This window comes from Bos mutus, chromosome 6, assembly GCF_027580195.1.
Source record: "Bos mutus isolate GX-2022 chromosome 6, NWIPB_WYAK_1.1, whole genome shotgun sequence".
In the NCBI taxonomy this organism is placed as follows: Eukaryota; Metazoa; Chordata; class Mammalia; order Artiodactyla; family Bovidae; genus Bos; species Bos mutus.
The window spans coordinates 58607157-58625836 of NC_091622.1; the positions used below are offsets into that span (position 1 = coordinate 58607157).

The window sequence follows — 18680 nt, forward strand, 5'->3', positions numbered from 1 at the left end:
ATTCCTCTTCACTTTCTGCCATAAGGGTAGTGTCATCTGCATATCTGAGGTTATTGATATTTTTCCTGGCAATCTTGATTCCAGCTTGTGCTTCATTCAGCCCAGCATTTCTCATGATGAACTCTGCATATAAGTTAAATAAACAAGGTGACAATATACAGTCTTGATGTACTTCTTTCCCAATTTGGAACCAGTCCTTTGTTCCATGTCCATTTCTAACTGTTGCTTCTTGACCTCTATACAGATTTCTCAGGAGGCAGGTCAGGTGGTCTGGTATTTCCAACTCTTTAAGAATTTTCCAGTTTGTTGTGATCCACACAGTCAAAGGCTTTGGTGTAGTCAATGAAGCAGATGTTTTTCTGCAACTCTCTTGCTTTCTCTATGATCCAGCAGACATTGGCAGGATGTTGATCTCTGGTTCCTCTGCCTTTTCTAAATCCAGCTTAAAAAAAAAAAAAAAAATCCAGCTTAAACATCTGGAAGTTCTCAGTTCACGTACTGTTGAAGCCTCACTTGGGAGAATTTTGAGCATTACTTTGCTAGCCTATGAGATGAGTGCAATTGTTCAATAATTTGAACATTCTTTGGCATTGCCTTTCTTTGGGATTGGAATGAAAACTGACCTTTTCCAGTCCTGTGGCCACTGCTGAGTTTTCCAAATTTGCTAGCATATTGAGTGCAGCACTTTCACAGCATCATCTTTTAGGATTTCAAATAACTCAACTGAAATTCCATCACCTCCACCAGCTTTGTTCGCAGTGATGCTTCCTAAGGCCCACTCGACTTCACATTCCAAGGTGTTTAATCACACTGATTCTGGCATGAAGGACAGCAGCTGGGCTTGCAGTTATCGGAATGCTTTGAGGCTATCAAGTTTTGTCTGCAAGTCTTACAGTCTCTTGTATTTTCTGCGTTATAATCTTGCTGTTACTTGTGGCTTTACTGAACACCTGTATTAAAATAAATGAAGGTAGTTGTAGAGATTGTTTGGCTTGCTCACACATGCAGCCAAGTTTAGGTGAAAGGTACAAATCAAGGCTTAGATCCCCTTCTACCTCCTTGTGTATTTCAGCAAAATACATAAAAAAAGAATTAAAATGACATCAGTAGTATGGTTTCTGAAGTGGGACGGACACATATGAACCTATGTTAAGAAAGAGCATCAAGATTGCTTTGCACTGACTTCTAAAAGGAAAAAAAAAAGCATTTAAGATAGTATGCCACTTTTCAATATTCTCTTAGGAACATACAAGTAATAAAGTTTAAAATTATAGGTCTAGGATTTGCTCATGGAGTGGACGGCTGCAGGTGTGTAGAAAATGAGATAACTAGAGGATGTTAGGGGACTGAGTATTGAAAGGGTTGTCTTCTTGGATACTGATACCAGAATCACCATAGAAGAATGCTGAAAAGACAGGCAGAAGTCCAGTGCTAAAATCTTCAAGGAGTGAGGAGTAATCCAGAGGTCTATAAATAACTGTGAAAGCTAGGGTAGAATACTCTAACAGCATGAGCTTCAAGAGTTGGAGAGTTTTAGGGAGGACAGAATGATAGCCTGGCTGTCCAAGAGAGAAAGTGGGAAGAGGTTCACTGTGTCTCCATTCCTTGGTCATTGGTCTGGAAAAGAAAACCGCTCTCACTCAAGAGGCAAGAGTTAGTACCCTTAAGAAGATACCATGTTTTGGGGAAGAGAATGTTCAGAGAAAGGGTTGAAAATATGGGGCTTTTGCAGATGATGACCCTTAAGTTTAGGAGGTTTGGGGTATGAGATTGAATCAGCTGAGGGGGAATGAATGATGATGGCCTTGGAGTCTTGGACTTGTGGAAGCCAATATAAACAGGGGTATAGGACATGACAGGATTAATCAAGGTAGTCTCTAAAGTGAATTACCACAGCCAGGCCTTGAGTGTAGGGAGAGAGTAGGGAGCCTTGGCAAAAACATGTAGGTATCAGTGAGTCTTGCTGTCAGACACGATGATATTGGGGCTGAGGCCAATATAGGGGTGACCTCACTGTGGAGGGGTCTCTTTGGGTATCACCTGACAACTCTGCATATACTCTTATCTTCCATCTTAAAACAACAGCAATAGAAACTTCTTCTCGTCCCAGACCCACATCGCTCTGAAGTTACTACTCCATTTCTCTGCTCCCAATCACTGTAAACCCCCTCCAAAGAGTCACTTGTACTTGTCTCTCTTTCCTTACCCTAATTTCTTTCCTTAACTACTCCAAGCTGGGTTTTCATCATTACTCTAACAAAACATCTTTTCTCAAGTTCACTATGAATCCTTTGTCAAAATGTTTAACTCTCCACCTCGATGTTTTTTCTCAGTAGAATTGAACACCGCTGAGCCCTCCTCCCTTTAGAGATTTGCTTTCTTTCCAGGCTTCCAAGACTACATTCATATGGTTTTCTTCTTCTTTCACAGGGTGCTCCTTCTCAGTCTATTTCGTAGGTTCCTCTTTCAACCAGGGCTCTAAATACGTACCCGGGTCCAAGTTGAAATATAGTTGACATAAAGCATTATGTTAGTTTCAGGTATACCATGTAGTGATTTGACATTTATATACATGAAATCATCAGAAGTCTAGTAACCACCTGTTTTCAGTTATTAGACTATTATTGACCATAGTCCCTATGCTGTATATTACATCCCTGTGACTTATTTATAACTGGAGGTTTTTGCCTGTTAATTTCCTTCAGCTATTTTGTCCTCCCCTGCTTCCCCACACCACCTCCCACCCCGCTCTCTCCCTTCTGGTGACCACCCATTTGTTCTGTGTATCTGTTTTCATTTTTTTCTTAATATTTCACATATCAGTGAAATCATATGGTCTTTCTGACCCACTTCACTTAGCATAAAATATCCTCCAGATTCATTCATGTCACAAATGGCAAGATTCCTTTTCTTTTAATGGCTGAATAATATTCTATTCCATGTATACCACATCGTTATCTGAGCATCTGTCAATGAACACTTAGTTGCTTCTGTGATCTTTAGTATCTGGATGCACTCCAGGTCATGGAGCAAAAGCAAATTTTCACTTTTGTGTGTTTTCGGAACAGTTACATGTCTAGCTCCTTTTGGGTAACATATATCTGCTCATATAATTAACACTATTGGATAGCAAATGTCTGTCTACTGGACCTGTATTCTAGGAAGAAATAACAAAGGAAATGTAATTGCAACCTAATTTCCTAGAGATTCTTAGAATCCTTCTGAATACTGGCCCCAGACTGCTATTACATAAATATTCTTCGTATAACTCAAAGTTCTTCTCGCTTAGGAATGTCTTAGTTAAGGGTAAAAAAAATCTTACCAAAAAAAAACCCTGTTTAATAAAGGACTTTAACATTTTACTAGGCAAAAGATGCTTGCTTCTCTTCCCACAAAAATCAAACAGAAAACAGTGAGTGTTACTAATGTTTCCTATTTATTCATTAATAAAAAGTGCATAGTACAAGCCCTTTTTCCCAATCCAAGTACTCAGTAAAAGATTACAATAAACCCTGGATGGCACAGACATGATTTGTTTGGCATGATTTAAACATTTAAAAACAGCAGTTAACATTTGGTACATCACATGACCACTTTTGCTTTTAACAAAGTAATCATCAGACACAGTAACAAATACATATGACTTTTCATTTAGAAATGTTATAAAGTTAAGACTAAACCTACTATTGCAACAACAAAAATTTCACCCATTAATTTAAACTCTCGATTTCTCCTTCAAGTTGCTGTTTTGTGTCTTAAGCTGAGCTGGTCAAATTTTAGCACATATTCATTGACAGACTTTGATTCAGGGTGTGAGACTTCTGAGGTTCCTTTGAAAATATAAGATATAGATAATTTATAAACACTGTAACATCGCATATCACAAAGACACTAAAAGTAACCACTGAATGGCTGTAGTTAATAGTTACTTTAGAAACTCTCTCCAAGTAGTTTAATTAAAATATGACTTGTTGAACATGGGATAGTGTTTGGATAGATACATCATAAAATCTTTTACTATACACAGTTCTAATGTTTTTTCCATGTGGAAAGCAAAACATTATTTTGCATAAAATAACATTAAATAACTCTAAAACAAAATAAACTATTAATGGCATTTGTGGGCTGTTTAAGAGCCAAAAGTGATTAAAATGTGAAGCTTTTTTCCAGACTATTTAAAAATTATTGTAGCCATAATTTAGGTGAATGTTTACAAGCCAAATAATGAGTAAGGGTGTGCTCAATACAGAATAATATAAATTACTAATTAGGTTAAAAGGAATACTTTATGTGCTACCCCATACTATCTTTGTTGGGAGGGCAGAGAAATTGTACAAGCAGAAAAACCAAGACTAAATACTTCACTAAGAACTTTTGTTATTAAATAGACGGTCCATATAGGAAAAGGTTAATATTCTAATGTAATGTCAATTAAGTATATGTGACAGAAATGAAGAACTAGGAATAAGAACCCAGATTTCCAGGTCTCTAGCTAATACTAGATATTGTTTCTAGGTCACAGCCACTTCCTTCAACCAAAGTCAATTCTTCTTTGTGGCTTACAGGGTCTTAGTTCCCTGATCAGGGATTGAACCTGGGCCCTAGGCAGTGAAAGCATTGAGTCCTAATCACTGGACCACAGGGAATTCCCCGAAGTCAATTCTTAGTTCTTTGTGAACCACAGATTCAGTGACACATTACTATCTCTTCCAGAGACTAGCTTTCTAGCAGCTTAAACAGCAGACCGTTACAAGATATGTACTAGCCTTCAAAGTTCAGGGGTGAGGGCAGAAAAAGAAATGATTACAGGGATTCAGCTCCATCTTAGGCCATTCCTGCCCTTTCTGCTTTAAAAGCTATGAAGCTGAGAAGGCTTTTAATAGGCCATATTGAGAGGAAAAACCTTAAATCTATGGTGTTCTTTTACCCAGGATTTGACTTACCTGTGTTATGACACCCCTCGATTAACACAAGTAATTAACAGTAGGTTATTTTATTTCAAGAAAAGTTGAGCACAAAGCCAAGATGCACAGGAGGAATGCAAGCATTCGATATCAGGTTATATAATGAAATGAAGCCCTTACAGTGTTTATAGCCTAGAACAGAATCATAATAAAGGAGAAAAATACCCTACGAGTGTCACGTAATTGTATCAGAAACTCTATTAAACAGTACAATAATATGGAGAAGTTTATTCAATTCATACAAGTAATTTCTCAGATCTATACAGTGAAAAGCTAAACTGATCTGGGAGGTGGAGCATCCTTACATTGACAGCAAAATATCTTCTAGCCCCCATAAATCATCTGCAATCATTTGTTAGAAAAAAATTCTATAACCACACAGGTCATGCAGACTTTTTATGCCATTTGTATTCATTTTCTTTCAAACTGAACAAGAACAAATGAAACCTTTTACATTTTTATTCATGTCAAAATTTTCCTTATATTAGTGCCCCTCCCCACCCCAATCCATCCTATTACCAAACAAGAATGAGACAGAGATTGAGAAAAAATATCCTTGATTGTTTCTCATTTTCCTCCTTTTCCCTTGGAGTAAACCAAGAATTCATTAAATATTTTTTAAAGTCAGAAAGATAACAAGACTCTAAAATTTTTCTTCCAAAAAAAAAAAGAGAGTAAGTAAATAGCATTCAAATGTCAGTAATCAAACAGGCCCCCAAGACAGCTTTAAGATCGTTTCATTTAACAGGGAAGTTTACAACACAAAAGCAGCTTCCTGAGAGGCACCCACTTTAAAAATAAGTTATAGCTTAAATTATTACTGTATAGATTATACCTGGCAAAGGTAGAAAGAATTAAATTTTTTCCTCCTTTCATGAACTGTGTAATAAGGCTAGTGTGCAGAGGCTTACAAATTTCATATAATGGACTGTAAATCATCCACCATATTTAAATCATGTTTATTTAAAGTTTTCTTAATATTAGACATTTTATGGGAATAAAAACTTAGTAAACAGTTATTTCATTTCTTTTCTCCTCTTCTTAGCCACATAAATCATCTGTAGTGGATGATACAGATTTCAGCTGTAATTTGTAAAATATTCCAAAAGTTGTCACAGTCCTAAGAACTAGAGAAAACTGCCATCCACAAATAAACTACCAAGGTAAATATAAATACAGTGTGGTTCTAATTTTCTTTCATACAATCTCAGGTAACCCCAAATACCTTTATAAATACCTTATTAAAAAAACAATTTTTAAACCCATTGAAACTACTTAAAATATTTAAATGTAGAGATCTCAAATTTCCTTCTATCAGGCCGGAAATTACCTCAAAAATTATGATCACAGTTACAAACAGAACGAATGGAATGTTTAAGTTCAGGATAACCAAAAAAGCCCCATGTAACTTTTTAATGTAATCATTTACTCAAATATAGGAAAGGTGATGACACAGGAAGCAAAAATAAGCTCGCAAGTGAAATTTCTAGAAGCTCATGAAAACAATACCATCCCATACTGCAGATGCAAAAGAAAAAACAGTTCTAATGGGGTTAAGAGTACTCTGGTCATCTTCGTTCATTTGGTCGTGCAAGGTGTTAAACTATTTTCACTTCCAATATCCACAAAGTTAGTCCACAGGAGGGGCTGGTGGATCTTGTCCCTGACATCAGAGAGAGAGAAATGATGAAATTGACTTCTTAAATTCCCCAGTGCAACCAATCTAACACATACAGTAAGAACTGAGCAGCGATGGCCCTCAACTTCCCATCCTAAATCATATACTTACTTGGACTTCTATATTTCTGCACAAGAGAGCACTGTGATTCACCAACATTTATCTTTCTTTGTAGTAAGGAAAAAAAGAAAATTTTGTAACAGTGATATTGACTTAGGTGAAAGTGCTCTCCCTGACAGCTCCAGAGGTGATATTTAAACCAGTTAAGGTAGTCTCATCCTTCTTGCTAATAAGGTGACTGAGTACAGTACAATTAAAATGAAGCTAAGGACTTGTATTTCTCTCTACAGAACATCTGTCAGTGAGGAAATAGGTGGCTCCAGCTCCTACTGGTAGCTGCCCTACAGGGACCAGAAAGGGAGCCTACCTTGGAATAAATAATGGTCTGAGGAAGAAACTAGGTCTCTAATGAACTGTTAAAACTTTCTAAACAGTGACCCTCCCTCTGGATTTCTTGATATGTACACCAATAAAGCCAATTACTTAAACCAGGCTGAAATGATTTTTGTTACTTATAATAGAAAGCATCTGAACTATAAAGGAAAGAGCAGAGCTTTTAGGAACCTTTAGCAAGATTCCACTTATTTATTACTCTGATATGCTATATGAAACCCCAGATGAGGATAATCAATTTTTCTGCTTGGAATTGGTCAATATGTCTTCATGCTTATTCACAGAGCTGTGGGACTACCACTCCTAGAACTGCTGGTCTACAATGAACTAAGGTTCAGGGGATGGTAATCTTGCATTTCTGTCACTTTTAAATGGCTTCTAATTTAGCTCCAAACATTGAGGATGTTGCTCTTTGATATGAAAGTAACAAAAGTGTACATAGAAAGAAAAAAGGCTAGGGAGAAAGCACTTTATCAAGACAACATACAAGCTGTTTTATGGATACACTCCCTCTCTCCAAGAAAACCTAAAAATAAGGCATTTTATATAGGGCTAATGACAGCTTCTTTCTTAACTAAAGTCAGCATGTACATATCTAAATGTTCCAGTCCCAAAGCACTGACCAATTAACGTTGCATATTTGCTTTCTCCTATATAAGCAACTGGTCTAGTTAAACTTCTTTTTAATATTAGCAACACAAGATTGGGGGAAAGAAGCAATTATTTTAGGCTGAAGAAGGGAACTAGTGGGATAATTTGGTGTCATCAAGTGAATCCACCATGGAAACAGTTTTAAAGAGATAATACCCAAATGAAATGAGAAAGAAAAAAAGTATAAATATTGGCTCTGAAAAGAATTAAAAAGAATCCTTTAATGGAGGCTCTATTAAAGACGGTAATCAAAAACTCCCTGTTGGGTCACTATATCATATTTTTCATTTAGGTTCTAAAAATTGTTATAATCATGATATCAAAATTTATCAACATGAATGATTCCTACCATTCCTTTTGCCAGCTCAGCTGACCTATTGAGATGCAGAACTGTCAGAATGAATTTGAGAGAAATAGGATGGGAAAGCAGGTTGAGCCAGATGGGCTCCGTGTCTCTGCTATATTTGACATCTAGGACAGAAGGGGAGAAAATGGAGAGAGAGAGAGTGAATGAGTGAGAGACAGAGTGTGTGTGTGTGTGTGCGCACATGCAAGTGTGTGTGCACGCACGCAAGTGTGTGTGTATGTGTGTGCACGCGTCCGCCCAAGTAGGGACATTTGAACTGTAGCTAGTAAGAGTATCTATGAACCTTGGGACATGAGAGGCAAGGGATCAACTGTGAGGTGGACAGAACTAGAAACTGGAGGACTGAGATTTGAGAACTATCACTGTGGATTATCATGAACTGGACCATTTTTTACGTTTCTTGTATGAGTAAACATTGAAATTCATCTTAAAATGATGTGGGGGTTATTGGTCTGTACTTCTCTATGTGTAACGCCATGAAAACTAAGCCATTTGGGATTGCAAGACTTACTGGAACTACATAGGAAGAATTTAATTTACTCTATGAGCTAAATCTTCCTTTTGCTAATTTAGATATTTTAGTCAAAACAACTCCACCCCTTTCCCAGACTACACCCCAAAAGATCTCTAATCCACAACACTTACATTATGAGGACTGGCTGGTTTTCCAGTTAGGTTGGATCCTCTTAGATTAGGAGGTCTCAACAGAAACAAGATCACTGCAATAACCATCCAGGCCATCAAGATCATGGTAATACTGATGCCATTATCGCTAGAGGGTCCTGGCACTAAAGACAAACAGAAAATGTATTTGCAACAAAAACTGTCGAATAATTACCATGTTGTTAGTAAATGTAAAAACAAACTCTAATGTTTAAATAACTTCAAAATTGTATTAATATAAAAACTATTAATAATTTTAAGAATTATTAAATATTTACATCTTCAATTTCCCTTTCCTCCTGTGAGAAAATCTAAATGGTAAATGGTATAAAATAGTCATAAGCCAGAGACTATTAAATAAAGATTCTTAATAGTATAGTAGTTCTTAATAATTTGGGGTAATAGAATCCTTTGAGAATTTGATAAAAAAAAAGACTCCACTATAAGAATCCATGTATACACATTTAACAATTTTGTATATATTAATAATTGCAACAGATTCATGGCAATTCATAGCTATACTGAGATCTGCAGAACCCAGGTTAAGACCACTTGATATACAGAAAAGCCATGCTAGGGGAGAGGGGATTATGCATTTTAATTACAGAAGCATCCTGAAAAAATAATACAGCTTAAGGAAAAGGGGACATCTCAGTTGTACATATATGAATTAAAGATCCCTTTAATGACATTTTCAAACAAAGAGATTAATTTGGCCTTGTTTTGGAAAAAGAATTTGGATTCAGATCTAGCTATTTCAAAGTCTATGCATTTATCCAGAGGGAAAAAAATCAGGTCTGTATAGCTATCAGTCCCTCACGGCAGCCTTATCTTATTTATTTCAGAATAATAAGTACCTGGTCATGGAACAAGCTTAACAAATTTATAATATATGAAATGCGTATTAGAGAACTCAAAGTATCAGAAATGAAAATTCTAGATGAGATTTCTAGAGAAAATAGTATCTATAGGTGGTTACTGTCAATTTTAGTTTTTAAATACCACTCAAATCTGTCCACTTGCAGCTCCACACCCACACTTGTTCAAGCTGCCATCACTTCTTGTCTGGTGTACTGCTATGGCTTCTTAACCAACCTCCTCATACTTACTCTTGACTCCTTCAATTCTATCCTTTAAGCTGCTTCAAGAGTGATTTTTTAAAAAAAGCAAAATATTATCTATTATTTTTATTACTAAATAATAGTTAAAAGTTGAGCGGCTACTTTGAACCAGGCATTATCTCTCTTAATCCCTTTTAACAATCTTTTTATTTTTATTCTGGCTGAGCCTGGAGACGTGTGGGATCTTGGTTCCCAGCTTCCTAGACCAGGGATGGAACCCAGGTCATCAGCAGTGAAAGTGCTGAGTCCTAACTACTGGACCTCCAAGGAATTCCTTAGCAATCTTATTTTATGGCAGGTATATAATATCTTTCATTTTATAGATGAGGAATCTGGGGAATGGGGGGTTAAATCCCAATGTCATACAGTTGGCATGTGGCAAAGCTGCAGTTTAAATACAGTGGTCCCATTCCAGGGTCTGTGCTCTTAACCTCTTTACTATGTCATAATCTCTGACAGTATCACATAGAAGACAGGCCCCTGAAAATTATTACTCCTGTGGGTAGTAAAATTGGCAAATACAGATTTTAAAAGGATTTTTGATAAATTTACAACTAGCTGTTAGAGTATATAAAGGTAGTCAAAGAAAGAGAACTGTGCTGTCTACATATGATTACTTCATATAGTGCACCACTCAGAAGTAAAATGCTGCACTGGTTAGACCTCAAGTGTAAGCCCAATGCCAATTCAGTGTAGAAAATGGGTCCCTTGCTTTCTGATGCTCTTTACGAGTAAAGGACTGTGAAGTTTCAGATAGTTAAACCTCTGATCCCAAGTTTGCTAATGCCTAGTTCTAGACAAAGCAAACGTGGTAAAATGCTCACTCTCTGTGTGAGACTCTCATGGTGCTAACATGACTCCTAGTCCCCCGATGTTGTCTCCTAGCTTGGTTCCTACCGCAGCCTCTCCTTCCTGCACGCTGCTGCCGAAAAAGTCTGCTTACAACACTGCTCTTCACACCCCTCTGCTGACTAACCCAGTGACTCACTCTCCACTGTCTACTGCTTCGACTCTGAATGCTTCAGCCTGGCCTTTCCTCACAAGACGTGGCCCTACTCATCAATGTTACCTCTTACCATTTCTCAGAAAAATCATCCTCTGCCCTAGTCAACCTCACTCCTTCTTCCTCCTTTATCCAGTGGATCCCTGACTTGCCTGCCCAACAGAATAGCCTGTGACAACATCAACGTCACCATTTCTAAGGCCCTGCCTCATATCATCTCATTCAGGAGCACCTCCGGGGTGGGGTCAGGAACCAACAATATTTTAAAAGCTTTCCAAGTGACTCTGATGCAATAGTTCAATGCTAGTTTGGCTGCCATTCACCAACTTCGCAAACTCTGTCCTTCTGGGGACTCATTATTTTTCCCAGTCTGGCATGATCTCATTTAACTCATTCAACAACATCCTACAACCTGCTCTCGTCTGGTGAAAAAAAGCTCCATTTTCTCTGCCCATTCTTTCCTTTCTTCTCTAGACTAGGGTAGCATTTCTAGTTTGAAAGAACAGTTTCCTACTTCTCCTAATTAGTTCATCAACTTTTTAAAAATGAGACTATCTCATAGCTGTTTGACTTTACCTCCCCTTAAATAAATAATCTCTGTGCCTCGATTTTTTTTACCTGTGAAATGGCAATATTACCACCATCTCACAGAACCGTTGTGAAGACGGAAATGATCAGTACATGAAAAGGAGCACAGTACCTGGAACACAATAGGTATTCGATAAACATCAGCCATTACTGATCTGTGCTCTAGCTGATATGTCTATTACATAGACATACTCTGCAGGGTTATTAACAAAAAGCTGAAAACAGACCTAAACATTTGCCAAGAGCATCCAATTAAGAAATTATGGTATGTGGGGGTTGGGGTGAAGCTGTAACACAATGGTGAGGTTTACATGAGACAAGCAACAAGCTATTTCTTGACAGAGGGGAAAAAACAGGTGAAAAACAGTGTGTACTAAGAAAGGGGGGTGGCAAATAATAAATATTTGCCTGTATATGCACAAAGAAATTGTGGAAAGATACCCAGAAGGCCAATAATACCCAGAGACAGGACCTGGATAGATGGGAGAATATGAGCAGGAAATCATCTTTTCACTATATACTAATTAACTGCTTGAGTTTTGAACCACGTATTTTGGGATTAGAGATACCGGATACCTGAACTGACTTAGGCTTCTTCATGAAGTCTCAGAACATATAAGCTACTCAAGCTCCCTGGCACTGCATGCAGCAAATACAAACAAGTATCAGGAGCAGCTGTTGTAAAGTCAACAGGGAGAGTGAAAGAGCCTTTACATGATCTGGCCACTATGGTTTTTATTGTGATAACTTTTTGGTACTAAATATTCTAAACATTAATATAGTACCAAATAATCTGATATTAAAGAAGTACAATCACATGGGGGATATAAAACCTGTTCTCTTCACTGCCTAGGAATTATTTGCCTTAAGAGGATAAATACTTTTTACTCTATGGTCTAGAAAAATGTCACATCATAAAAATGTAAAAGGATTTTGTACAGTAAAATACACTGTTGCATTCTACTCAATGGTTAAGTCTTTGGTTACAAAAAAAAGTAAGTATTATAATCAAGTAAGATGTCAAACGGGATAGTCACAGTGACGCTATTAACTTAGTTGGACACAAGGAAGATGATAAAGAGAGAGGATCTAACAGCTGACAGATCCTGAGGGATTATTTTTCTAAACTTATATAGACGGCCAATGATCTAGTCATTCACGCCTATGAAACGGAACCTCCATAAACCCCCTGAATGATGGGGTTCACGGAGCTTCTGGGCCAGGGCACACATGGAGTTAGCCGGGAGGACGGTGCACCCAAGAAGACAGGGAGGCTCTGCACCCCTTCCCCTGGTACCCTGCCCTACGCACCTCTCCCATTTGGTTGTGGCATCTTTTATAATAAACTGGTAACAGTAATTTAATTATTTTCCTCCATTCTGTTAGCCATTCTCACAAGTTACTGAAACAGAAGCGGGGTTGTGGGGACCCCTGATTAATACATATACTTTATATATGAGCATTAGCTCGTTGCTGAAGATTTAAAATACACAGAAAAATAATTACATATCACTCAGAGGAAACAACTGCTTAAACCACTTAAAGACATGGCTGTTAGAAAGGATTTCCACCAAATGCTAAAAGGACTGGGGTGAGCAGAGCGGGTGGTGGACGACTGGCCAAGATAACTGAATTAATACTCAAGCTCTAGAGTCTTGCTTTTATGTTTGGATTAAAGAAGTGAAATTTCACCCACAGAAATAGGAGTATATTTGGTTTACAGGTGGGGCTGGCTCAAGGGTCACAAACATCATAGATACAATAAATTTATTTTTTCCCCCATAAGAAGTTCAATGAGATTAATTTCAACAAGAAGAACAGGTTTTAGTTTTTCTGCTGAGGCAAAAATCTGAGCTGCTTATCAGAGGGAACACTCTAGGTTAGTGAATGCTGCTGAAGAGGCAACGTGAAGAAACCTGGAGTGGGGGACTGATCACCACCCATCATGCCCCAGACCTAATGGAACGTCTGTCCATTACTTTCTTGCCCAGAGGCGTATGGTTATTGTCCTGTTGCACCAAACGACTACCTTCTGACAAAGCTTCTACTTTGAGCCAGGCACTGTACTAGCTTCTATTTCTCTAAGTTGTTGCATTTACAGAATTTGATGGGATGCCCAGTTCACACAGTATTAACAGTAATTAATAATGTAGTAACGAGCCTCTTTATAATGATACCTTACTGTGTTTTGCTTTAGCTTCATATACATAATAAAGCAGCACTCAGCTTCAGAGATATGAAGTACAAGCAACTAGCCTACTAATTAGTGCAATTTGGCAATATGTCAAAAGCCTTAAAATGTACATAAGGATGTTTATTTAAATATTATTTATTATAGCAAAAATATATTAGTAATCTAAGATTCCAACAGAAGGGAATTATTTGAACACTGGTACATCCTCATAATGAATTATTATTTAGTAAATATTTTTAAGGTAAATACATGTTGATATAGTCACAACATAGTAGTGAAAACCAACATATACAAAGTGATCCCATTTTTGTAAGTATATATGAATGGAATTGTGCCAGGCTTCACCATCCTGTGAATGTCATACTTCCATTCCTATGGTCAAATTATTATGGTACAGGACTGGTTTGGCTATGATTTCCCCTCAAAGTATCCCTCAGGTTATTTCTGTCCTGAAAAAAGATGCCTCATATTAGGGCCACCAAAGTCCGCCAGCTACATTCACCATGCAGGATCCACCTTCCTACACTGATTCTCACTTTATCATCACCACTGCCTCAAAAGTCACAGAGAAACCTCCCCACTGTCCATACCCTCTTGAGACTACGAATGTCAGAGCCAAGGGAATGATTCCAATGGCTCCCAAAGCTTCCAAACCTTGGCAAAAAATGGCCTCCCCTTCCTGTGCTCACAAACTCTCAAAGTTTTCAATGGATGCAGACAGATGCTAGGGAAAGAGTGAGGGGTTTGTGCTAAAGCCCCGGTGTTCAGTTCAATGAGCCCAAAGTGCCCGGTTCCTCACATATTTGCCCCCAAAAAAAGGTCTGCGAGGGTTTACACCAAGTTGTCAACAATGGTCATCTTTTATTATTCTGGAACTTTTTCTTTTTCTTTATTTGTATCTGTGGTTTTATGATTTTATTCAATGAACCAGTTCTGATTTCGTGGCAGGACCAAAAAACACATTTTTAACTTAAAAAATTAAGCATTTTAAGTAGGAGATATGTTACTGAGAGTCATTTCCTTAAACAGCAAACTGTAAGAATAATTTCTGGCAAATGTTCAGTCGTATTCTGATCTCTAATTGTGCCCCCAATGCCAAGCGTCCTCCTGTCCCATCATTACTTACATTCCTGAAGACATTCTGTGTCTGTGCAGTAGGACTGGGACTGCCTCAACTACAATGAATAAGAAAAAAGGAAATTAGCCACCAGACTTACCAAAATGGATACTACTTATCAGAAAGATCATGCTTTGTTTTTGTTTTTTCCGTTTCTCCTCTCTTTATTTATTGTTTTTTATTTTATTTTTAAACTTTACAATATTGTATTAGTTTTGCCAAATATCGAAATGAATCCGCCACAGGTATACCCGCGTTCCCCATCCTGAACCCTCCTCCCTCCTCCCTCCCCAACCCTCCCTCTGGGTCGTCCCAGTGCACCAGCCCCAAGCATCCAGTACCGTGCATCGAACCTGGACTGGCGACTCGTTTCATACATGATATTATACATGTTTCAATGCTATTCTCCCAAATCTCCCCACCCTCTCCCTCTCCCACGGAGTCCATAAGACTGATCTATACATCGGTGTCTCTTTTGCAGTCTCGTACACAGGGTTATTGTTACCATCTTTCTAAATTCCATATATATGCGTTAGTATACTGTATTGGTGTTTTTCTTTCTGGCTTACTTCACTCTGTATAATAGGTTCCAGTTTCATCCATCTCATTAGAACTGATTCAAATGTATTCTTTTTAATGGCTGAGTAATACTCCATTGTGTATATGTACCACAGCTTTCTTATCCATTCATCTGCTGATGGACATCTAGGTTGCTTCCATGTCCTGGCTATTATAAACAGTGCTGAAATGAACATTGGGGTACACGTGTCTCTTTCCCTTCTGGTTTCCTCAGTGTGTATGCCCAGCAGTGGGATTGCTGGATCATAAGGCAGTTCTATTTCCAGTTTTTTTAAGGAATCTCCCACACTGTTCTCCATAGTGGCTGTACTAGTTTGCATTCCCACCAACAGTGTAAGAGGGTTCCCTTTTCTCCACACCCTCTCCAGCATTTATTGCTTGTAGACTTTTGGATCGCAGCCATTCTGACTGGCGTGAAATGGTACCTCATAGTGGTTTTGATTTGCATTTCTCTGATAATGAGTGATGTTGAGCATCTTTTCATGCGTTTGTTAGCCACATGCTTTGTTTTTTAATGAACGCTACCACACTATCTATTATACCTTCAAAATCAAATATCAGATAAAAACACAGAATACATATAGGGCCTGATCAGTTTGGTGGGATTTTTTTCTCCTCAACATAATACTCAAATATACTGTGCTCTGGTACAATTCACCTACTTAAATTAGGAATTTTAAAGTTACTTGTGATAGAAACTCCTACTGCCATATGTTATTAAACTTACCAAAGGAAAAGCACTTAACCATAGAGGACAGCTACTGAAGAAAGAGTAAACTCTGTTAACAAGATTTTTTTCTCACTTAAAATTAGAAGCAAAGAGAGAGAAAAATAGGTTCTCTTTATAGAAAAGGCCTTTTGAAAGAAAGGAATTTTTTTTTCCTTTTAGCTTACATCTGCATAAATAGTAGTTGGATAAATAAGAAACTAATAAAAATGATACCACAGGGATTGGGCAGTGGGTTGGAGGAGTAGAGCAGGTTCTGATGAGATGGGATTTGAAGTTTTCATTGTCTATCTTAACATAATTTCATTTTGGAACCATATGATTATGAATTTTAAAAGATAACTGGAAAGAAAAGACCCATCTATCAGTAAACAGACATCATCCTTTTATGAATGTTCCCCCCATGCTGAGGCCTTTTAGGATGTTTAAAAATGATAATCTCATATATCTTAAAAGAGATGATAAACAGAATGAGCATGCAACTTTTCAATTCAGCCTCATTACTTTATAATCACATCCTCTCTCCATTAAAGCAGGTTAACGTCACTTGCAGTTATTGAGGGAAGCCACTCCATGGCAGTTGTGCTTAGCTGGACTCTGAAGAAAGACAGATCTTGATTTAAAGTCAGGCTCTGCAACTTTCTAGAGTTTCAAGACCTTTGGCAAATTTTTTAACACCTTTAAGCTTTAGTTTCCTCATGTGGTAAAATGAGGATACTGCCTATATCTGAATACAGGTAAGAATTAAATACACAGCACATATGAAATGGAGTGACAACCCAAGAAAGAAGAAATGTTAGCTATTATTATTACCATGCTAGACAAATTATGACCTCATCTAAAACAACAGAATAAATCATCTTATAAATTGCTAAGATGATCAGACTTGTTTTTCTGTATACCACTAAAAATAGTTTTATTTGAATTAGAATGGGAAAACAGATCTTAATTATTGTAAAAAAAATATTCTGGATACTTTAAACCTTCCTAAATATGCAAAGAATCAATTCAAAAACCCTTTTATACATTCTACAGCTATTATCAAAAAGACAGTAAATAATGAGTGCTGGTGAGGATGTGGAGAAAAGGAAACCCTTGTACACCATCGGTGGAAATAAAAATTGGTAGCAACCACTATGGAAAACAGTACGGAAGTTCCTCAAAAAGTTAAAAACAGAACTACTATATAAAGCAAGCAGTTCCACTTCTGGGTATTTACCTTATGAAAACAAAAACACTAACTCAAAAAGATACATGCAACTGCATGTTTTTATGTAGCATTATTTGCAATATCCAGGATATAGAAATAACCTCTAAGTGTCAACTGATGGATGAATGGATAAAGAAAACACACACACACACAAGTAATACAGGAGTATTATTCAGCCATAAAAAAAGAATGAAATCTTGCCACCTGCAACAATATGGATGGACCCCAAGGGCATTATGCTAAGTGAAGTAAGTCAGAAAAAGATAAATACTGTATGATTTCACTCATATGTGGAATCTAAAAACAAAAATCTCATGAATATAGAGAAGAGACTGGTGACAGCCCGAGGCAGGGGGAGAAGGGTAGGGAAAATGGGTGAAGGAGGTCAAAAGGTGCAAATGTCTAGTTAAAAGAAACATCAGTAAGTTATGGGTATGTAACATACAGCATGGTGACTATAGTTAATACTGTAAACAAATTATACATTCTAAAGAAATTGAAAAAAAAGACTTCTAGCCCCTTGGGTCACAAATCAGACCTAATGAATCTCCTACTTTGTGTATATTCTGTTTAAGTTTTACTAATTTTTTGCCAATAAGTAGTATGTATATACAATACGGAATTCAAAAGTACAAAAAGATACTCCATGCATGGTAAATCTCTCACTCTCTCCTAACCTTCAGTTCAGTTCAGTCACTCAGTCGTGTCCGACTCTATGCGACTCCATGAATCACAGCACGCCAGGCCTCCCTGTCCATCATCAACTCCCGGAGTTCACTCAAACTCATGTCCATCAAGTCAGTGATGCCATCCAGCCATCTCATCCTCTGTCGTCCCCTTCTCCTCCTGCCCCCAATCCCTCCCAGCATCAGAGTCTTTTCCAATGAGTCAGCTCTTCGCATGAGGTGGCCAAAGTACTGGAGTTTCAGTCCGTTCTTTGAAAGGACTGATGCTACAGTCCTTTCAAAGAACACCCAGAACTGATCTCCTTCAGAATGGACTGGTTGGATCTCCTTGCAGTCCAAGGGACTCTCAAGAGTCTTCTCCAACACCATAGTTCAAAAGCATCAATTCTTCGGCGCTCAGCTTTCTTCACAGTCCAACTCTCACATCCATACATGACCACTGGAAAAACCATAGCCTTGACTAGATGGACCTTTGTTGGCAAAGTAAGCCTCCACAAAACTCAGGTTTTTTTGTGAATCTCGCTAGAGATGTCCTTACATTTTTATAAACATATGTATCTTTTCCTATTACTCCTCCTCCACCTCTAAGTAGATTATGTAAAACATAAAGGTTTATTAGGTAAAAAGTGTCACTGGGTAGGACAAACACTATCTAATCACTTAAGACATCAAATAAGGA

General features: G+C 37.6%; 1 protein-coding gene across 3 annotated transcripts in view; it reads right to left on the reverse strand.

The window, feature by feature from the left end:
* Positions 1-3417: 3417 nt before the first annotated feature.
* Positions 3418-18680, reverse strand: part of SMIM14 (small integral membrane protein 14) — a 61375-nt gene continuing 46112 nt past the window's right edge. For all 3 annotated transcript variants that reach the window (XM_070372279.1, XM_070372280.1, XM_005897355.3), the window contains 3 exons: positions 14809-14857; positions 8759-8901; positions 3418-6627 (listed from right to left, as the gene is read on the reverse strand). In XM_070372279.1, coding sequence (XP_070228380.1) covers positions 6595-6627; positions 8759-8901; positions 14809-14857 — 225 coding nt within the window. In that variant the 3' untranslated portion in view covers positions 3418-6594. The remainder of the gene's footprint in view (positions 6628-8758; positions 8902-14808; positions 14858-18680) is intronic.